This window comes from Podarcis erhardii (genome assembly GCF_964252035.2).
Source record: "Podarcis erhardii genome assembly, chromosome: 3".
NCBI classification, from domain to species: domain Eukaryota; kingdom Metazoa; phylum Chordata; class Lepidosauria; order Squamata; family Lacertidae; genus Podarcis; species Podarcis erhardii.
In genome coordinates, this window is record NC_138507.1 from 70628927 (window position 1) to 70652273 (window position 23347).

Below are 23347 nucleotides of genomic sequence, written 5' to 3' on the forward strand. Positions count from 1 at the left end.
TTTCAACCAGGCTGATTGGACAGAGGCAGCCACAGGAGGAGCAAAGGGGGCTGGATTAAGGGAATATAAGTGCTGGCCAGAATGGCAGGAGGCCAGGCCAGAGCTTGGTAACCATGTACCACTGTGCCTCTTATTTATTTGTCTGACAAATAAATTACTATTTTAATTTCTCTATTGCTGCGTTGAATATTTCATTCCAGCTAAGCGTTAACCACAAGCAGGGTGCTACAGCTGCATGGTGGGAGGGAGAGGAGCAAGGTGCAGGGAGGTTGGTGCAGTGCAAACACACCAGGAGGACCCAATTTTGGTGCTCCTGCCAGTGCATCTGCACCAATCTCTTTAATTATTTTATTTCAAAAAATGTACATACTGCTTGATTGTAGGGGGGAAACCTCAAAGCGGTTTACAAAAAAGATAAAACAATGAAATTAATTTCTAAAAAATGTTACAGCAATAATTTGAAACAAAGAGAAAGTTAAAACCACAACAGAAAGCACACAGACTTTCTAAATACCTGGGTGGGCTTGTCTAAACAAGAATGTTTTTATCAGGCCCCAAAAAGAATACAGTGAAGGTGCCTGCTTGATATAAACAGGCAGGGAGTTCCAAAGTGCATGTGCTGCCACATTAAATATTGAGTTCTGGCAAATGCGGAAGGGATTTTATGTGGCACCTGTAACGGTGCCAATTCCACTGATTAAAGCAGCCGGCTGAGCACATAACAGTGTAAGGTTATTTCCTTGCTACCTCATCCCTCTCTCCCACTAAGCAACAGCTGCCCAGCTGCCGGGAAGAGAGCATAGAGGCTCCACGCCGCCCGGTGAAGTGCTTCTGGGAAGAGGATATGATGTTGGATGTGTGTGAATGGAGAACTGGCACTGGAAAGGTATTCAAAGCAAAAAGCGCATCCATCTTTTTTTATATCTCCAACAGTCTTCATTACATTAGAGCAAAGGAAGCTGTGCTTTGCTGCTGATCCATGTACCTCAGTGTTGTCCACTCTGACTGGCAGTGGCATTCCAGGATTTCAGATGGGAGTCTTTCCTGGACGTGCCTCATCATGGACTTGTGATCCTCTGGCTCTACCAACTAGGCTACTTAGCCACCAGTACAAATAATAATCAGGCACATTTGCAGATTCACCAGTCAGAAAATAACTGCTTTCATGCTGTTTAAGCCAGACGAAATTTTCTGAATCTGAAGAGCAGCTAGAGAGGCCAGCTTGTAGGAAAGGAAAGGGGCAGAGAAACCATTGTTTCTCATTTTGAAGCATCACCCCTTTCCTTATGCTGCATTCCTTATATTATGCCTGGAGGCATATTAGTGCAATATAGTAGTGCATATATCAGTGCAATTGTACACGTCTACTCAGAAGCCAGACCCTCAGTTCTTGGGGGAAACAGAAGTCAGGAGAAAGATGCAATCCTGAACCAAGTTTGTTTCCTAAATTCTAGATTAAATTCTATCAATCATGGGTAAAATCAAGGATAGGGCTTAACTTTTACTCAGAGTAGACCCATTGTAATTAACTCATATTATGACATTAGGTTAATTAATTTCAACGAGCCTACTCTGAGTAAAACTTTGTTGAAAACTACCTCATATATTACAGTGACTAACAAAACAGAGAGATTATAGACTTAAGCAAAATGCTTCAGTTTCTGTCTTCTTCAACTGTTTGTATGTGAATCATAAATATTAAATTATATTATTACACAAAGATATTTACACACATGAATCTAATCAATACATTCTTGTTTTATATCAGACAGAAATATCAATATTAACCTTCTGTTCCACCTTCTTTATCATCAAAGAATAGAGAAGTAATCCATTTTAATTTCGTATCTAACCTTCCAAAAATCAATAAAGATTGCCATGCTTCCTTAAATTCAGGTTTTAAAGATTGGGCAGTTATCTAAATTAACTGAAAGGAGCAGATTGAATTGCTGTATAATAACAAAATGCATGTATCTTATTAGCACTACTTACCAATCGCTATCCAGGGAACTGTTTCAAAATATTTCCTTCTAATCAAGAAGAGATTTGTGGTCTCTTAGAATTGTAACAGCTGGAAAATATATCTTGCTAGCAGGAGAAAGAAGATGTTACTTCTTTGCTCCCACGTTATCTGCTTTCAACTCAATCAAACGCTCTTGCTGGACTTCCATTCGTTTTATCAGCATTTGGCAGACTGAATTTGACTGTCCAACAAACACATGTAATTATCTGAGAATATAAGGAGATGGAATTATATTTTCCCAAACCTAAGCCTATGACACATCTGGTCAGATGTTCATGCTGATCCTACCACGACAGGCTATGTCTATTAAATGTTTTCTGCAATCTCTTGGCAGAGGTTAGAAATGTTATACATACGAAACCTCAACAATTAGATATATTTTGGATTGGGAAGAATGCTGGTAACCTGGATAAAGTTTTGAGAGTTTAAATCTCAATAAAATTATTAGGAGCGTATTCAGATTGGCTTATTTTCCTATGATTGCCATATTTCAAAAAGTGAACACCTGGACACAATAGTCATTGAGCTCTTTGGCCAAAGTTGTTTACTTTTTTTGCAAAATCACCAAAATCATCAAAAAGTCAACATTTCCAATATGGGCTGTCATATGCTTGGGTTCTCACATACATTTTTGCTGCTTTTCGAAAATTCTGCCCGGATGACATTTTCGACAGACGAATCCTAGCTATGTCTGGGAAATTGCGGATGTATGGCAGCCCTAATTTTGCACATGATGTGCTACACTTGAGCAGATGATACGGTCCTCAGCACCGCATCCCACAATAATGAGACACACACAGAAATTCTCTGTAAAGACCTTGTTAATATCCTCTGCTAATTTCAATAGGGGTGATTCTTGGCTGATTTAAAGTGTCTCAAGGTTCTTCCTCCTTTTTCTAAGAATTGTGTCAGTTTTCTTGAGGTGTCTTTGGTGTAATTGTACAAATCCAGCATCCATCTGGTGAAAATTAGGAAAAGGCATAAGTCTACCATTCTGGGAGGAGTGAGTATGTATGTATGCATGTATGCATGCCTAATATGTATAGGCAGATTGCAGATCCCAGAAATGGTGTATGGATGCAACCAAGAGCTTTAGGTTGATAGTTTAATGCTTAACTTTATCTTAAGGTGGCCATTTAGGCACTGCTAAAGAAGAAATGTGTCACCAAGAAATGACGACAAAAGATGGTGCAGTTCTACCTAAATTTAGGAAAAATGGTTATAATCTAAGTAGAAGTGCTGTACATCTAACCATAGTGGGGAAGATTGTGAACAGGGGGTCTGTGCACATGTCGTTCACTGCTGTCTAACTGCTGATGGGCAACTTCAAGGCTTCTCTTTTTATGGTTCTTTACCTTTAAACCAGGTGTTCTTTCAACATTTGAGGAGTTACTTGGGAAATGGGAATTTCCCTTATTTGCTTCATAATTTACAGTCCTTTCCTAACAGAAAGGGCTTGTTATTATTATATCCTTATATGTATGAATTTATCTTTTCCCCCATTTTGTTTTGCTTTTCGAACTCAAAAGCTCTGACCTGAACATACACAAGCCACACATTGACCCACACCTGGATATTTAACAGGGCAACCTTAAACATACCTATTCAGAAGTCCCAGGGAATAAGCGTGTACACAGGCTTGCAGCCAAACAAAGCATTTGCTTCTGTAAGGCATTAGGACAGAAGTCAACAAACTTTTTCAGCAGGGGGCCAGTCCACTGTCCCTCAGACTTTGTGGGGGGCCGGACTATTTTTTTTTTGGGGGGGGGGGTGAACGAATTCCTATGCCCCACAAATAACCCAGATATGTATTTTAAATAAAAGGACACATTCTACTCATGTAAAAACACACTGATTCTTGGACCCTCTGCGAACTGGATTTAGAAGACAATTGGGCTGGATCCGGCCCCAGGGCCTTAGGTTGCCTACCCATGCATTGTGAAAGTAACCCTCCACTGACCTCTGCTGGTCGCTTTAATCCTTGGGCCCCTCAGCAGCCCTGGCCAGCAGGAATCAGGAAAACATTGGATGCAGCAATCATTACTCTGACCCACTGTTCCTAGGGGTGAGGACCGTCCTGCTTGGGTGGATTTGGGTGGGCTACATATATGTAGTCCTAAATACAATCTAATGATTACATGTACCATTCACAGGGTGGGTTAGGGATTCTAAAATAAAAGAATGCAATTTTGCTCATGTTCCCTTGTCCATACTGAGAATCACTATGGCAATATTTCAGAATAAGATCACACAAATTAAAATAGATTTAGACAGCATAATACTGCCACCCAATGGAAATAGCAATAGTATACGATTCGTGCTTTATCATCACAGCACACGAGAGGGAACCTTTGCTCTGCAGAAAGAATATTGGCAAATGTTAAGATATGTAAGAACCTTCCTCATTTACTACTGTCCTACTAATTGCATATCCAGGACTTGTTGGAGAGATTGTGTGAATCACAAGTGCATATTTAACTTGCTGCTCACACACCAGGCAAGAGGTAGATAGTATTTATTCACAGGCAGCTACACTCATTGATACCCAGGCACCTAGCAGAGGGCAGGTGAGGGTGAAGCTGACGGTGAGAATAGGGCAGCCGGGTTATCTTCTTCCAAGCTGGGATCACAGCAAGGGAGATGTCCAACAACCCTAAGAAGGAAATTAGTAACTCCAAATAGGGCTAGATTAGGATGTCAGTGGGCAGCTTGACAAGAAAGCAATAATGAGAGGCTTCATCTGAGGACTTGATCAAAAAGTGATCTCTGTATAAGAAGTCCATAGGAACCCATTTCTTGAGTTCTAAAGCTAGGAATAGGATTCTGGAAAATGGACAGTAAGGTGTGGCACATCTGGCTTGATATCTTTTTACCAAAAATACTGAAGAGAAAATCCAGGGACTAAACTGGATGTATTCCAGTACTAATTGTTCCCCATTGTGCCTGGAAACTGAATGGTACACAGCCCATCTAACAGAAGGAATTTTGGGAGGCTCCTTGTTTCTGAGCACTTGTCTGCACTACAGAAATTCATGATCCCCCAACACTTTGTGAGGATTGGCTCATGCATACATGGCTAACATGGGGGAATGCCAAAGCCAGCTGTTACCCAGGTGTGTTCCTTCCTTAGGCAAAACACACAGGTTCTTTGGTAGAAGGGAAACAGGAACAGAGAACCATTCACCGAGATGGGGAGCCAGCCATTCTATATTTCTCCTTCCCAATGGCTCTTGGCGCAACCTGAAACCTACATGACACAGCAAAGCCTCATCTTAAATTCTTTCCAGATGTGGGCACATGGCTTCACCACTAACCATTTGCACCCCCCTTTTTTTTACCATCTACCCAGAAGAGTTCTAGAGAACCCAAAAGCTTGCACATTGTTGTGGCATCTTTATTTTTTAAAATAAACTGATGCCTTTGATTGGGGAGAGGGATTTTAACTATTTAAAAGACTGGAATGGATTTGTTTTATGGCTCTAATGTTTACATTTTGTCCAATGTGTTTGCTCTTAGACAATTGAACCTGCTGATGACATGTCTACTTTACAAGCTCATTGCAAGGGTGTACATAATAAAGATTATAAAGCACTCCTCAAATCAAGATTGCTCTCTTTTATTTACACGGACTTGGAAACAAACCCTAGTGAACTCTGCAGGGCTTATTTCTGAGTAAATATGGGTAGAACTAGGCTGCAAGCTGGTTTGCATGACATGGTAAGCCAAACTTTACAAATAAGCAGCCTTCTTCCTCCTCCAGTCTTTTTTACTCCACACCACACAGAGCTAAGGCAAGGTGTCATTCAAACTATGGCTCATGGTTAAACTCTGTAATCATGAGTTCTAAAAAAGACTCTGGAGGACCAGAGGATGAACACAATGCAAGTGTCATGAGAACCAGGCCTGCATGTCCAATATAAATAAGTAATCACAGATCAAGCAAAATGTATTCAATAAGCAAAAATAAATGGTTTATTTTGAAAACACTTCCAGTAAACTCTGGGTGAAGCTTAGTCTCATGCCTTAATTGCCTTCGGAATCCCAATGAAGTTTTCCCAATGCCTCTTTTCTAAGAGTCCTGGAAGATTTCTCTGAACATAGGAAGAGTATGTACTTCTGAGACAGGTAAATGGTCCATCTCATCCAACATCCTGTTTTTATAGTGGCGAACCAGACACCTATATGTCCAAAAGCAGGACCCGAGTGCAGCAGCTGTCTCTCCACTTGTGAACCCACAGAAGCTTTCCTCCATTCTAGTAACCATCGCCCATGCTGAGTAAAACCGTTATTCTAATTCCTCCATGTAACAAAGAAGTTTCTAGGGGCCCTGTCACAGCCTCCAAACCCCCCCCCCCGTGCCTTTGTTTCTTTGGGAATTAGGCACTTGTGGCTGGTTCACGCACGCATGTTCCTCACTGCCACGGCTGCCTTGCACGTGTGGACCAGCCATTGTACACCTAACGCATCGCGTGCACCGCGTTCCCGGCGGGAATCCTTCCGCCCACCCGGCAGCTGAGACGCGAGTCGGAAGTGCTGAGCCCCGGAGTCAAATCAAGTGAAGCGGGCGCGCGCACGTGTGAACCAACTCTGCGGTTCTACGATTCCTATCCGGGGGCTTCTTCTGGGCTTATCCATTCTTGCATGCAGTCACCCGCGTGAGCTTCAGCCTGTGAGCGGCAGCCTAATCAGCCTATCAGCCTCGGCCGCTTCCCCCGCCCCTCACCGTCGGGAACCGGCCGCTCTTCACGCCCGGCCTCACATGACTGCCGCCACGTGACAGGCGCGGGGCGGGTCACATGAGCGGCTCTGGCGTGTGTTGGGGCGGGAGTCACATGACCCGCTTGCCTGTTCTCTCCCGTCTTGTGGACCATGTCAGCGGAGTAGCCCCGGAAGCTGCACCGAGAGCCCCGAGCCCCGCCATGAGACGCGACGCCTGGGCCCCGCCTGGGGGGCCTCGCCTGCTCCGGGTTTCCTCGCCTGGGGCTCGACCCGGGTTCCCCCTCGTCCTGCTGCTCCTCTCCATCGTCCTCCCGAGTCAGCAGGGAGGCAGCGCCGCCGCCGCCGCCGCGGCCCAGGGCAGCTTCAGCTACCAGGAGCTGTGCCGGTGAGTGAGTGCCTGGCTCGCCTCCTCCGTCCCGGGGAGCTGCCCCTGGTGAACAGCTGGCAGGGGCCCAAGGGCGGCGCGCGGAACCGGAAAACTCGAGTTGCTGCTTCCCCTTTCCGTGCAGCACCTAATTCCCCCCACTCCCGCCCTTCTGTATTCCCTCGGTTGTATTAGGGAAATGTGCGTTTGCGTGTCTGGTAAAAGACGCCTTCTGTGTTAGTTCGCAGAGGACGCAACCGCTCCTAATGCCATCCCGCCCATAGGTGGAACCATAGGTTTGTTTCAGACGTGTTATCTGTGCAGGCAGTGGGGCTGCTTTGTAACTTCTAAAGTGATTTTATGCAAGGAGAAGTGCTTTCTTCAAGGAGTTTAGCTGGGGTGCCATCTGCTGCACTATAAGAGTACAGTACTGGGCTGGAGCAGTGTCCTTAATGCCTGGACGTGAGGGGCACCGGCTCCCTTCCACAGCTTTCTATCAACTGTTAAAACAGTCTTCATTCCTAGGCAGTTTTTGTCTAGATAGTAATTGAGCTTTTTCACAGCTGTGATGTATTGACTCAATTACACTTTGCCAAAACATATTTGCATAAATTTTCCCTTGGGAGAATGGCATTGCGAAATGAACTTAATTGCCTATCTCAGACCTTCCTCTTTGTTAGGAAGTATAACTCGAGTTATTGCTTGTGTATTTAACTTGTTCAGTGGGTTGGATCCTGCACCATCAAAATAATTGCATATGGTATGCTTGGAACAATGCAAATCTAGTAAGCAGAACAGGTTTTTCCTGCTGTTAACTTGAAGTTGTTAATTTAACCTTTGCCTGCTCTCCTGCCTTGTGATAGCCAGCTCAAAAGTTCAGTATGTTTCGCTTTCTGTGGAAAGGAGGCTCAGACCCCATCATGTTTTTATGCAAACATTTATGAATGTATGAAGCTGTTTTAGACAAAGTCTCATATGATACGTTTAGCTGAAGATAGTTTCTACTCATTAGCATCAATTCTCCAGGATTTCAGACGGGCTCTTCTTGACTCTGGCTAGAGAGGCCAGAAACTTTTTGTATGGAAAGCATTTACAGTATCATTGAACTATGTCTCCTTCATAGGCAACTCTGTAATTGGAGTAGCCTAGCATGCATAGATGTCTTGCATTACTATGCTGCATCTTGTTACTTTAAGCAACTGTAAATAGCATTTATTCAAAATACTTAAATAATTATTTAGCACCTTTGGGTGTTCAAAATTCATTGCATATGCATTACATATCTCATTTTGCATTGCTATGGAAGAGAGAACCCCTAAGTGGTGAGATATTCCAAGCCCAATGAGGTTAATTGCTAATTGAAACTTTCCCTCCAAGGAAACAATAAACTTTGGATGGGGAGAACTAACAAGGCACAGGGGAAGCTGCCTTATACTGAGCCAGACTTTTGGTCCATGTATTCATTATTGTCCTCAATGACTGGCAGACACTCCAGAGTTTCATGCGGAAAATTCTCAGTCCTACCTGAAGATGACAGGAATTGAACCTGTGACCTTCTGCATGCAAAGCAGATGCTCTACCATTGAGCTATGACCTTTCCCATCTTACATCTCTCTAATAATTTTTTTACACTGATACAAGGCAGGTTTAGGCATGTCTCAATTAGCTGAGGTTGCTCTACAATCCCAGAAGATCACTGCTGTAGCCCTATGAAGGCTGCCTCAAACCAACACAACTAAACTCTTTGCTTCCTTTTGTTTCATCTTCTCCATGCACTCCATCCTTAAATAGTATATTTTCGGATCCTATCCCTGCAGATGAATTGTCTGTTCAGAAGAATATTCTTTAATAAATCCCTGCCAGTGTGGAAATTTCAGCAACTCTTGACTGTTTGCAAGTAACTGATTCTTTAGAGAATGGTTTGTCCGTATTTCCTGCCTTGCTATAAAATATGGCCTTCAGCAGCTATAACAGTTATCCCCATATTACAAATGGGGATACGCAGACAGAAGAATGCTTGAGTAAGGCCACCCATTGAGTTCATGGCAGAAGTGACATTTGAATTGGGGACTGCACTGATTTCTTGGCTTTGTCTTTTGGTCACTATGTTACACTATAATCTGTTTCTTCTGTTTTGTTGATTTTTACGTGGAAGTGGAGAGAGGCTACCATGTTGAATTGTAGATACATTTTTAAACCAAAACAAGAAATTGGTTATACTTGGAGTACATTTTGTTCAGGACTAAATCGGAAAAGCACTCTTTATGTGTGCAAAAATGCATTCCACACAAACAGTGGCTCATTGTGTGAACGAGGTGAGCTGTATACCTGCAGGATTTTACTGAAAAGGTTTTTTGTTTCATTTTTCCAGTGAATAAAGCAATTCATTGCTTTAGAGAATCTGTGTAGTATTCCAATGCAAGTGGGTTGGTCTCTCTCTGTGTATATTTATGAAACTGTTGGGTTGTGCTGTACCAGCAATTCCAACCTTGCCATTGTATAAAGTAGAACATGGCAGGTAATTTTGGCATGTGCCTGCAGGCTTGCAATTGAGCACAGAACAGAAATTAACAAAAAGCCTGATTGAGTCAAGATTAAAACTGACTTGGTGATGAACTGATGTGTCTTTATCAGTATCATTTGTTTTCAGGAAAAATATATATAAGTAGTGATGTTTACCAAAAACAAAACAGCAACAACAAAACAAATTGTTGAAACTTGGAAAATACAGAAATATTCTAAATTCAACACCACTGGTACCAGCACTTAATTTCACCTTAGTCAATCTTCTGCGTGTCAGCTTGCAATAACAGCTTCATGATCTTTCATAACTGCCTACATAACTGACTATATTTTCTTGGTTAAAAAAATATATCTATATGGTATTTTGTTTGGATATGTCCTGTTCTTTCTTGTTTTCCTGCCAGCATTTTAAATATGCTCTCCCTTGGTAAATTTCAGTGTGGAGTCTTTGGGATTTTTCCAATTATACTCTTGTCTGAGGTAGCAATATTGAAATATTTAGAACATTGCTTCTTAAATGCAAGATGTGAACAATATACAAACTTTAGTGTAAAGCCACATTTTAAAATTTAATCTATATATGCTTCTGATAAATTTTAACTATCCACGATGTGTTGAAATCCAACACAGTGCAAATAGGCAGATTTACGCCACTACTAATGTTACATTTCCAGAAGAGAGATCATACCCCAAATTACGGAGGGCAATCTGCCATATTTTTCCATTTAGGATGGGTTGCAGCTTTTCGAAGGGGGACTATTTAGAAAGTTAAGCCCTGACCTCATGCAGTTCAATGGTGCTTTGCAATACTGTTATAGATTAAGGGGGGGAAAATCTCTCGCTGTTAGATGCCTTGTTGAAGTAGATGCAGTTTGGGAGGGAGGACAGAAAAGCAATATCGGGCACCATTTGTTAGTTACAGAATTATCAGGAATTGAAAGATTTCAAGGAGAGGAGGAATAAAAATGTGTTGGTGTTACAGCAGAGGCCTTGGAGTTCTATACTGTATGTCCCCTTGTCCTATAGCCTGATGGAATGGCTACTAGAGATGACAGTGGCAGGAGAAATCTGATAGAGTTGGTCTTATGGTAGAGTGGATGGAGAGTGACAGTTGTCCATACGGGATCACTATATCTGTTCCAGTGCCTAGTGCACTATTTTTGTACTTAATTCACATTTCTGCCTTCCCATAACTTCTCCCCTTACCTCTGCACAGGCCCTCGTCTCCTGCACCCCATTTATTAATCTTTTGTAGCGTCACCTAAAAGTCCCACATTACATATCTATTTAAACATTTCTAGGCTGTTGCTTGGGCAAGGCCCTCACAGGGCATCTTACCTAAAACGACAATTTATTTTGGGTATAAAATGCCATCCATATTTCAGTTGAAATTATTTAAAATAGTAGTCTAACTAAAACAATAGACTATTATAATATATTAGCTGTAACAACTTAAAACGATTTCCAAAATCAGCACCATTTGTTGTTGTTGCCGATAGCCATCTGTCTCGGGAAACAATGGAGGAGTGTGCCTTTGGGGTGCAGCCAAACCTTCTACCGTTAAGAAAAAACAATCTGAAATAGGCGAGTTTCAAAAGCTTGTACTGATTGGGCCATTTGTATATCACTTGGGTGAGAGTTCACAAACTGGGGGGGGGGTGCTACTTGAAAGACCTTGTCTTGTGTCTGGGAGCGAGTTTCCACAAATGTGGGGCTGCAAATGGAAGGCTCCAGAGAAACAACCTTTTCAGTATCTTTGATTTTTAGAGATAGGACCTCTGGAGTTTATCTTGGAGTGCAGGCAGGTTTGTACCAGTGAAAGGGCTTCTTCTGATAACCTGACTACAAACTATTCAGTGGGTTCAGCATAGCCACTTTAAATGTGCTCAGGAGTGCAGCTGGTCCAATATCGGTGTTGTGTGCCTCACTAGCATCTGGGTAAATACTTTTCTTGGAACCAAGGATGGTGACCATTGTCACAATGTGAGACTGGGAACAAGACCTTGGCAGACTTGGTGACCCTGCTTGGCTACCCAGGCTAGCTAAGATCTGTGGGCCCATGGCAAAACAGTTAACAATTTAAGTTGCTTTTGTAATGAGCACAAGTCTCAGACTTGTTGATTTAAAAGTATTCTCTACTGATGTTGTTTTAAGTACTTTGACCATCAGTTGACTGAATTGTTTTGGGCCAGTCAATTGCCCAGCCCTACAAGCAATGCTGCTCTGAGTCAGGTTGGCTCCCTGGGTGAGAAGGGGGCCATGACTACTGTAGAATTGCTTACAGCATTAAGTAGCCCGTACTTCCCTTTGTCTGCCTTTGTGTCAGGGGCATAACAAATATGTTCCAGTTGACTAGAAGTCTCATGATTTGGGACTGGAAACTGAAAGCTTTTTCTCGCTGTTAACACCAACCTTTTTTTTTTTTTTTAAAAAGGGAAAAGTATACGGCTTTTCTTTTGAATGTTTATTCCGTGCCAGATTGCATAGATGAAACTCTTGTGTTCCAAGTTCTTGTCTGATTAATTGAGTCATTTTAAACATGACTTCAGCTGCAGGGGGCTTTCCATGGAGAAGCAGCTCCCATGACGTTAGTCAGGCCAATATAGTTAAGGCTCCTGAGATGAGAGTGCCTATGAATATTATACAGGTGACAGCACTGGGAGAAATACATATGCTTCCAAGGGTGAATATGTTTGCATGCAGGGGGAACAGGACCTGTTGTTCAATAAACACAAATGTGAAAATGGAAGTGTTAAGTGCCACTTCAGTTCTCAATAACAACTTGATTTTGTCTTCTGTAAGACACGCTGAATCCTTTGTCTGATGTTTTCCACTGGGTATGGCGCCTGTGGCCCTCCAGATGTTGTTTCACTCCCAACACCCATCTGTCCCAGGCATCATGGCCAATGGTTAGGGATGATGGGAGTTTAGTCCTCAAACATCTGTTTAGCTACCCCCGGGTACATAGTTACTTAGAAGTTTGTTATTGAAATATTAACTGCAGCTGGAAGAGTGTCCCTCTGAACTAATGGCCAATCTTCTATGACATTCTGGGAAAGAGGCTGTAGCTTGGTGGTAGGTGGAGCATATATTTTGCATGCAAAAGTTCTCAGGTTTGATCCCTGGTGTCTCTAGGTAGGACTGAAATACTGAAGCTAGCTGGACCTCTATGGAAGGCAGTGTCTTACATTCCTGAGCATTAAATGTTAATTTCAGAAAAAATACATCCTCTCCTCCTCCTCCTCCTCCTCCTCCTCCTTCTTCTTCTTCTTCTTCTTCTTCTTCTTCTTCTTCTTCTTCTTCTATAAATTTGTATTCCACCCTTCAGCTGAGGATCACAGGATGCTTCACAACTTTTAGTTTGTTCCATGTTTTTGAGGTGACAATAGATGGTTTGCATGTGTTTAGCGAAGATGAATTTTTATTTTGGTTAAACTGCTTCAGAATATAATCTGAAATGTGCCTTATCAGAAAGATGTTCGTTGTTGCATCTCCCTGCATTGCTGACAGTGTGCTGGAAAGCTCATTGGGGGGAGGGGTGTGTGTTAAATATGAACAAAAAGTTTGCTAGATTTAAGATGCTGATGAGTAGCCTGGGCTGAAACATGTATCTGAAGAAGTGTGCATGCACATGAAAGCTCATACCAGTAACAAACTTAGTTGGTCTCTAAGGTGCTACTGGAAGGATTTTTTTTTATTTTGTTGACACATGTAGTTTGGCAGCACATACTCACTGTACCTCCCTCCCACTCTTCTTTTTCAGTTATACGTGGGAAGCTGTTGATCCAGATAAAGTACACTACAAAATCAACCTCTGTGGTAGTGCCACAGGCTGTGGAGGGTCGAGTACCATTTGTGCATACGACATAAAAAGCAATGCCAGTTTCTCAGTAGGTAAGTCCAGAGGTTTGTCTGCTATATGGATGTTAAAATGTGAAACACCACCCATTAAATTCTCTTGCGTGTGCCTGTGTTCAAGGTTTCTCTCCTTGTCCTGAAAGCGTCATGTTCTTGCTGGTGAGCTATATCGCCTGCCCTTTGCAGCAGTTGACTTTTGGGGTGTGGTGTGCAAAGGGAGGAGAATGGCTTAAACTGATAAGGACTGCTTTAAAATCCTTTCTTTCCTGGCTTGTAATGCATGTGTATGTGGGTTGGCATCCTAAAGTTCAGTCTGGTTTTGTTTTCAGTCAGCAATTTGAGCAGGCAGAAATAATTGAATCCGTTAAGGCAAAATGGTTTGTTCACATGAAATCTTGCAGCAGCAGGCAGGGTATGTGGGCAGAGTTTTTGTTTTGGGGGGTGCTCTGGTCTCTCATCTGCCACATAACCTACGTGATGCTAGGAGCCAGCTGGCTTTTCTCAACCCTTGTGATCTAGCTTTCCTTGAGAATGAGGATTTGGTTCGCTCCTGTTATTCCTTCTACATGCCTTGGCTCCCTCCCCAAAATGGGTCCAGAGAGAGGGGTATGACATGACCAGCTCAGCCTAGAAGCTTCATAAAATCCATCTCTCTGCCATGAGCCAATTAAAGTGTTACACAAGCAACACGCACTATCCCTAAACTGATGATTAGTGATGGTGGAAGGCCACATGTTCCCTGCCCTAGATAAAGATGTAAAAGTTCTAGAAAGCTTGAAGCTGTGGGTAAAAAGCTTTTTCTGTCCCTCTCTTCCTTGGAAAGAACCATAGGTTGATCTGCCTGCAGAACAGGCTTCTGCTTGTGCAACAAGACTTTGCCTTCATCACCTCCTCCATACTCCCACTTCGCCCTGAAATATGCTCTTGAGATTGGGGGGATAGTTGCTTTAAAAGTAGATGAGTGGCACACCACCTCCAAGGTGGCTGTGAGGAAAACAAAATATAGAGACCCTCAGCACTCAATTCCACTCCTTGCTGGAAGAAGGGGAAAGGCAACTTTTCCCAACTTCCTTTCCCCCATGCCGCCTGACTCGCTTCTCTGGAGGGTTGTTTGAGACACCAGAACACTGTGAAAAGCTGAGGGGGTGGGGGCTGCAGGGGAAAGGGAAAGGGTTGAAAATGGATTCTCCCTTGTGTTCCTCCAGTGGGAACCTTTTCCAAGTAACTTCTGTGAATTGAGGCAGTCCTGGAGCACTAGGTTGGGATCCAACCCAGTTACTCTTTTATTTTAACTTGCCCACACCCATCCTGAAATGGCGGTGGTCATGTGTATATACAGTATATGTATATGTAATATTTTTTGCATTTTGTGGTGATTAAAAAATAGTCATACACTTTTATTAAATTATCATCCTCCAACCTCTGGACTTCAGTTTCAAATAGAACACATCCTATAGAACATTTCTAATTTTGCAATTAGGCCTCGAGAGCATATTAATTCTGGATGATTTCAAGGACTTTTCTTGGCAGCTGTTATAGAGGGTTAGACTTCTTACTTGTCAATGTAAGCTGAGTTCTGGAGCCAGTATCTTGTTCTCGGGGGTGGGGAAGAAGAGAACCATTGACCTTCATAGCCGCAGACTGTCTCTATCTCTTGCTCCTGACTGTGGAATAATGAAAGGAGTTGATTTCCTTTTAAGCAATATATAACTCCTAATAGTCCTGGCAGAGCCAGTCAAAAATCGAATCTATTTTCACTCTTTCTGAGTTGGCAAAAGTCCAAGCTGCAGCAGTGATGCTAGCTATGTTCTGCTGAGCATCTTCACTGACTTTGGACTTGGCCGTAGTCACAAGAGAACGAAAAAGACGAAAGGAGAGGGAATTTTATTGAATTAACTTGTACACAAGTATTTCTGGATGGTGGCACACTAAAGACTTCTTCAAAACTCCTTGGCAAATACATGGGTGTGCACTAACATGGGGAAATGAGACACTGAGGAGAAATTCATGCCTCCCATGATTTAGCCTTTGCTAAAACCATGATATAATTAAAAAACAGGGTGCTGCCCACAGACACTGTGCTCCTAGTTTTATGGCGTTAGACAGATGCATGGAGAATAAGGCTGTCAGTGGCTACTAGCCATGAAAGCTATGCCCTGTCTCCATGGTCAGAGGCAGCATGTTTCTGCATTTCTTTTGCAGGAAACCACAGGGTCCTCCTCCCGGGTTTCTCACAGATATCTGGTTGGCAACGGTGAGAACAAGATGCTGGTCTGCATGAGACATTTGCCTGACCCAGCAGGGTCTTCTATGCACTTACAGAATACATGACCGCAGACTAAGAATGCATTGTAGTCAGATGACTGAAGACTGTGCCTAGACCCACCTAGGGAAGAACTAGGCTTCAGTTTTTCATGCAGTGGCTTGCTAGGCAGGTACATTTTATTTAGCTGGGCCTCTGATTCATACAATGTGTGTCTCAATTGGTTTTCACGTGTGTGTGTGTGTGTGTGTGTGTGTGTGTGTGTGTGTGTTTATGGATGATTTTAAGAGCCTTCTTTTTGGATTTTCCTTTTATTGCTTTTTGTTGTGTTTGTTGCATTAGCTGGCTCGAGCACCTTTAATGGAAAGGTGTGATCTAGATAGGTGAGTGAATAGCTCCAGCTTCATGTTTTGGCTGTATGCCAAAATAAGAAAAAAAGAGCAGAGGCCTACTTTGCACAGAGGCAGCGAAGCTGGATTGCATCAGACTGCAGGTGGAGGCTCACCTGACTGGATGCTCTTCATTACGAAAGCTAAACTTCCTCAACGCTAGAAAGATGAAATAGAGATAGATGTTTCCTTGATATTTTAAAATGCTTCTTAAGTCACGAGCCAGCCTCCTCATTCAAGGTCAAAACCCACATGTTTCTCCCTGCCAAAAAGAACTAGCTGAGGGGGATGCCCTTGTTCTGCTTTATATGGCTTCCATATGGCTTGGCTCCAAAGCAGGGCAAGACCCTTCCATGTACACAAGTATCCCTGTAGAATTCTTCCCAGTTTTACACCCCCTACAGCCCCTTGTACCTCATCCCACACCGTTTGAAAAGGGTTCTCATTCCTTGGGAGCATCTTTGCTTTGGGTACTGAGGGTTTTCGTAAGGGATGGATCTAGGGGAACCCCGTTGCACAAGCATGGAGTTCTGCTGGCTGCTCTTGGGTGGCCAAGAGATCAGAGGAATGAGAGTAGGTTAATGGGACTTTCAGCAGTGGGTGTTGTTCAATCCATTCTTAACCTAAAGAGATTTCTCATGAAGGTGTTATACTACTCCAAAACATGTTTAGCTCAATCTTTGCACATAAAGGTAATCAAGATAAATGTGTTTTCTGTAAGTGAATATCAGGTGGGCTTTAAAAAACAACAACTACAATATGCCCTGTACTAAGCTTTTGAAATATAAGCATTTACCCTCTGTATTACAGAAGATCTGTTTCAAAGTATCAGTTCTGAATTGGTTAAAATTGGATTACGGAAGGCTTGTGTGGATTGGCAAATCCAATTTGGCCCAAGCTTCTATTAGTCTTACACAATAAAAAGCAGGGGTATAAATATATTTTGACTTCGTTGTTGCTTTGTTTAGGGGATTCCTCGTTGATGAGAAGTTCTAAACTGCTCTTGGAGTTCAACACTACACAGACTTGTAGACAGCAAGGAACTGAGCACAAATTACAAAGCAACATTAATTTCTATTGTGGGAAGACTCTGGTCAGTATGGCATTATTGCCAAAAACCTTTCTTGTTTTAAAAATATATGCAAGGACATATTTTCCTCAATTTTTAATGTGTTTTTGAAAACTAAGTTTTATTATTAAAACATTGAACATGATAACCGATACAAAAGTATAATTGATAAATCACAATAGGAAAATACAAACATGTTGAGAAATGCATTTTTTATATTTTAAAGACTTAATGTCAATTCATATGCTTTATTTCTTTCAATATGGTATCTGTTACTTTTAATTTATAGATTCTTTCTGCTATAAAGCTACCTGTATATTGTGTTTCCTTGGCTCTTCTGGAGTGCATGGGCTTTGTTTAGAAGGGATACCCAAACCAAATGTTTGTTTTTATCTCTCAGTAACTGTACAGTTAATCAGTCTATGCACACGGGTTGACTGTAAGATGTATTGTATTTTAGTTACACCTGTTTTCTCAGCCAACGTTAACTGACTGCCAGAGCAGCTTAAAATTAAGATCTATAAAAAGTTGGGCTACTGGGGCATGTTTTTCATGTATAATCGGGAAATAAAAGTGCATCTGAGAAGGCATCTGAGAACCCGAATTCTAATTAATTGTCCTGTTATTCCAAGTACCTTAGTTTGTGGTACACTATGTGTATGTACTTTCATATTCCTGGCTTCATTCCATATCTGCCAACTTGCCAACGAAAAGTCATTCAGCAATTAATTACCTGCTAGAGTGTTCTTGTTCTAGCTCTAGGTAATTGGTTTCTGTTACCCGTTTGAACGAGTAAGCTTTCTGTTTTTGGTTTAATAATGAGTAACAGCACACTTTGTATTTCGTCAATTTCTTAATCAGGGTTCCCCAGAATTTGTGACTTCAACCAGTTGTGTGCACTACTTTGAATGGAAGACATATGTGGCCTGCAAGAAAGATTTGTTTAAACCAACCGAAGAGGTAATGCAAGTTCTAGGCTGGAGTGGGGAACCTTTTTGGCTCCACATGCCAGGTCCTGATCAGGATCAGTCTCATGGGCCAAATTTAAAAGGAGGGTGGTGATGCCACCTGCCAATCATATGGCATCACATGATTGGTGGCTTGTCCCACCCACCTGTTAAAAACTCTTGCACAGGGTTACTGCTTGGGAACCACTTGGGACCCACATCACAAGGAAAGTTGTCAAGCTCATGCTCAGTGCTAAGCAAGAGAGCATGTGGCAACGGCAAGAACGGGAAGAGGGTAGGCGAACACAGGGAGGTGGGTGCGGTTGCTCCTCAGCCCTGTTGCTGGTTTCCCTAGTGAGCAAATCATAATGTCAGTAAAGAGCAGTCAGGGCTCCAGGCTGCAATGGACCCTTCTGGGACAATGGAGCCTTGACTAGCCTAAGCTATACTTCTAAGCATTCTAGCCCCAACCTGGTTCCACTGGTGAGCTATATAACCAGTACCTTGAATTAATGCACATTTTCATTGGCAGCAAGGCACTTACCTAACCATTTCAGCAAAACTTGATTCAATATCTACATCAGCTATACATGTTGAAGCATGATTCTTCCATAGGCAGGTCTCCAGTGGGAGTGTCTGTATCAGGATTCTTTCCTGAAATGTGTGAAATGGTCTCTGAAATGGTGTGATGCTTTCTCTTCTGCATGTCATTAGTGTGATTTAATTTCTAGGTGCCTTGTTACGTATTTGATGGAGACTTGAGGAAACGTGACTTGAACCCACTGATTAAAACTTCTGGAGGATACTTGGTAGAGGACTCGGATGATGACGTGGAGCTCTACATCAACGTCTGTAGAAACATAGGTCTGAACCTTGGCATACATTGTGTGTCTAGTATGCCTGCTTTTTGTTTTTCATCTGAGTCACGTTTTCCCCTTAGAAACTTGAGGCGTACCTTCCTGTGAACAGTCTGATACATTTTTTTTTTAACAGGTTGAAGCATGCTTAATTTCTTTTTGAAAATTATTTTGCTAGTCAGTATTTTGCAGTATCTGGTGACTCCTTGGGCCACTAAAATATTTTACTAGATGCATCATGATACTGTTTTACACGATCTTGTATTGACTATAATGACCTTCTTTTTTTTTTTTTTTTGAGACTTGCTTTTGGGATACATTTTCCAAATAGGCCATTGCCGTGGTTATATAGATGGAATGAGATGCTTCTTCTTTTCCCCCTTAAGGTCAGAATTAAGAACAGAGATTCCCCTCAGTTTTTCTGTCCCCACCACCAGGCTTTCACATCTCTAATTGATTAAGAGCGCATTTACTTTCCTAGCGGAATCTTGAATGCATCTGAACAGTCAAACCTCAGATGCATTCAGAAAAGAGTATTGCCTCAGACCTTTCAAATATGAACCAAGATACGCCTGAGTAACCTTTTTCCAGCCTCCATGCGTTAGAATCAAATAATGGTAGAGTTGAAGGGACCGTGAGGGTTATCTAGTCCCACTCCCTGCAATGCAGGAATCTTGTTGCCCCATGTGGGGCTCAGACCATGACCATAAAATTAAGAGTCTCATGCTGTGCCGACTGAGCTTCCCCAAAAAATAATTTTACAATGGACTTCCTCAGTTTAAGAGACATAGAAAACAAATCTCCTGTGTTCAAACATTCCTAAATTCTCTGTTGCATTGAGTGCATCATAATTTATTTATTTTTTACAGTTAAGATTTGTTAGGCTTTCTAGAGGAACAGTGGAACACAGGCAGCTGCCTTATATGAAGTCAGACCACGTAGCTCAGTATTGCTGACTTGGGCAGCAACTCTCCAAGGTTTTGGGTTAGGAGTCTTTTCCAGCCATACCTGGAGGTGCTAGGAATTTGAATCTGGGGCCTTTTGTTATAAAAAAAGATGTTCTGCTACTGAACTACACTCATTCCCAGATTTCCTCTTGTACGTGATTGTTATAGGATCTGTAGTTCAAATGCGGTCAGTTTTCCAAGTTACTGTCCCGACATTTCCTCTCTAACACAATGCTGAAGAAAACAAAGTAAAAGGTCATCTATGTCCCTGCTCAGCTTCTGATATTAGCAGATAATAGATCAATCATTAGTAGATGGATCAATACACCTTATTAGAACTGGCTTTGCCCATCTTAAGTTACTGGTAAAAGCTTGCGAGTTTTAGGAAACGATGCCAAATAAGGATAATATGTGGAGTTGAGATTATTCCAAACTTTTAACAGATCACTGGGGTAATACTAGTTTGTAAAGCTTACCCCTCTTAGGACAGTAAGACGTAACTCAAGAGTTACTAAAAGATTGTTCATATTCTCTGAAGCAGTGTTTCCCAACCTTTGGTCTCCAGCTGTTTTTGGACTACAATTCCCATCATCCCTGACCACTGGTCTTGCTAGCTAGGGATGATGGGAGTTGTAGTCCAAAAACAGCTGGAGACCAAAGGTTGGGAAACACAGCTCTGAAGTATTGTTTCTAGAGAGCCATTCAACCAGGAACTGTTGTTGATATGCATTGTGCATGCAGATATTGGGTACATTTAAATTTTTTCACTCTGGGTATTTTGAACAGAGTATCTTTTGCCATTCTAGAATGTTTCTGCAACCATAAAGATGTTAAGATAATTATTGCCTCCTACTCCAGCTTAGTGGGTATTATATGTAAAGATAGTCTTTGATTTCTGTAGCTTTGATTTTTCTTTTTTTTTCTTTTTTTTTTAATAATTTTTATTAATTTTCATAAACAAAAAACACACAAATAAAAACATTCATAAACAACACATGACTTCCCCATGCCTCCCCTTCACTGCACCCTTGTTTCAAATTTTTTTTTAGCAATCCTTCATTCCATTTCTATATTTAATTTCCCTCAAGATTCTCTTGACTTAAATATTTACAGCTATAATTCTCTGTTTCTTACCCCTTGACATTTTATCAGTCTGAGATTTTGCAACAGTTCTTAAGATATATTTTAAATTTTTTCCAGTCCTCTTCCACTGTCTCTCTCCTCTGATCACGGATTCTGCCGGTCATCTCTGCCAGTCCCATAAATTCAGTCATGTAGCTTTGATTTTTCAGTCTGGCCCAGCAGTCTCCTCGTCCCATTTATTCTTATGCACTACATGGTCAAAATTAAGTTTACATCTAAAGATTTAAATGGAAGACTTTGCCCTAACATCCTTCCTATGGTCTTATTTCTTATATAAACATTGTATTGACAGGAAAATCCTCTGTTGAAGGCAAGGGTTGTCCAGAGGGCAGTTCAGCTTGCCTGTTGAAGGATGGTCATGCATTTGACCTGGGACATCCTAAAGAACAGCTCAAGCAGCTTGATAAAAACAGGTATGACTTCAGTCTTACGGTATTTTAAACCAGGTTGAGGAAACCGGGTCCCCTATAGTGCTTTTTGACTCCCTTAAGTATGGCCAGCAGTCAGGAATTATGAGAATTGTAGTCAGCTAACCACTTACAAAAGCACGATCTAGAAACTTTTTAGTATTTAAATTTTATTAGTCTTCTTAGTAAGTTTGTGTCCTGCTTTGACTTTCACAAAAGAGTTGCTCAAAGCATATTACAAATACAACAGTAGACATCTGTTTGTAAAAATAAATACTGTTACTCATAAAAAAAATCAAAAGTTGTTAAAACAAACCTGCATATAATTTTAAAAATGAAAATAAAAATAAAAATAGGAGATCAACCAACAAAGCAACAATGATCCAGCCATTAAAACAAACGGTAAAAAGCACATGAAGATGGTGCTTGCAATTCAGTTCCTTTAGCAGCAGTTGAATCAATCATTTGTATGAAGGGAAATATGTTCATCTTCTGGTGGATTAAAAAGAGAAAGGTAATTTCTTGGGACAGGAAATTCCACACATATGGAGGGCCACCTCGGAGAGCTCTCCCAAATGTTGCCACCAGCCTTGCCTCAGAAAGCAATTGCACAGCAACAGATGAGCTGGAAAAATGGAGATTCACATAAGGAGGTGGTCCTTCATGCATCTTGGTCCCAAGACATTTTGGGCTTTGTAGATAACTAGCGGGGAGTGCCCGGCATTGCCAGAAACTTGTAAAAAATGAAAAATATTGTGATTTTTAAATGGATAGTATAATTTGTGAGTTTGGACCTGGCAAGCCCAAAATCAAATGAAATCACACCAAAGTCACCTTTTGGCCCAACACGTTGATTCAAAATGGCTTCTGGCATCTAAACATAAACAGAGATGATTTCCCTCACCTTGGGAACCCTCATGCTGAGTTTTGTGATGATATCTCAAGATACACCCAAATCTAGGGTAGGGAGAACAGATGAACAAACTGCTTTCCAAAATACGTAGCCAGTACCTTGAATTGTAGTCTGAAATGGACTGGGAGCCAGTGTAGCTGATAAACTAAAAGTACAGTGGTACCTCGTGTTAAGAACTTAATTCGTTCCAGAGGTCCGTTCTTAACCTGAAACTGTTCTTAACCTGAAGCACCACTTTAGCTAATGGGGCCTCCTGTTGCCGCCGCGCCGCCAGAGCACGATTTCTGTTCTTATCCTCAAGCAAAGTTCTTAACCTGAGGTACTGTATCTTGGTTAGCGGAATCTGTAACATGAAGCATATGTAACCTGAAGCATATGTAACCAGAGGTACCACTGTATAAGGTAGCTGTATTAAATCCCACTCTTGCTGTTTCTGCATGTCTCACACGGTCTCTTCTCTCAAACTCCCCCCCCCCCCCGTTTTTCCAGGCTTTCCCTGAGATACGAAAGCAAAATTAGCAATGCAAATGAGAGGCCTGACTTCTGTGGTGACCATGATCCAGCAGTGACTGTTACTTTTGTGTGCCCAGAGGGGAGGAAAAAAGAGGTAACTGATACCTGGGGTTTCAAATCCTGTTGCTTGATGGCAGAAACTGATGGACAAAATCCTGGGCCTAAAGTTGTTTATTAAGCAGAGCTTGGCTGGCCCCCTGTCACGGATGGTGTAGCAATGGATTTCCTTCATTGGCAGGAGGTTGGGTTCAATTACTTTTGAGCCAGCTTCCAACTCAGTTATTCTATATTTTCATTTAAAACATGTATACAGTGGCCTAAATGAACTAAATGATAGGTTAGTCTGTGAACATACAAACTAGGGAAACTCTGGCTTGTTCTAAGCAAAAGTTAGTTAAAAGTGGGATATTAT

The 23347-nt window shown here is 41.8% G+C and overlaps 2 protein-coding genes across 3 annotated transcripts in view; one reads left to right on the forward strand and one right to left on the reverse strand.

Annotated features, from left to right (window-relative positions):
- LOC309338975 (proto-oncogene Mas-like) overlaps positions 1-23347 on the reverse strand; it is a 66614-nt gene that overhangs the window by 16959 nt on the left and 26308 nt on the right. Inside the window, exon 1 of one of the 2 annotated variants that reach the window (XM_081856535.1) lies at positions 1993-2363. The exons of the other annotated variant lie outside the window; for it this stretch is intronic. The gene's annotated coding sequence lies outside the window, so the exon portion shown is untranslated. Of the gene's footprint in view, positions 1-1992; positions 2364-23347 lie in introns of those variants that run through there. 2 annotated transcript variants of the gene reach the window in all.
- IGF2R (insulin like growth factor 2 receptor) overlaps positions 6805-23347 on the forward strand; it is a 65086-nt gene continuing 48543 nt past the window's right edge. Inside the window, exons 1-7 of the mRNA XM_081856530.1 lie at positions 6805-7127; positions 13393-13523; positions 17108-17232; positions 18070-18168; positions 18887-19019; positions 21395-21515; positions 22912-23029. Of these exons, the coding sequence (XP_081712656.1) occupies positions 6820-7127; positions 13393-13523; positions 17108-17232; positions 18070-18168; positions 18887-19019; positions 21395-21515; positions 22912-23029 (1035 nt within the window). The 5' untranslated portion in view covers positions 6805-6819. The remainder of the gene's footprint in view (positions 7128-13392; positions 13524-17107; positions 17233-18069; positions 18169-18886; positions 19020-21394; positions 21516-22911; positions 23030-23347) is intronic.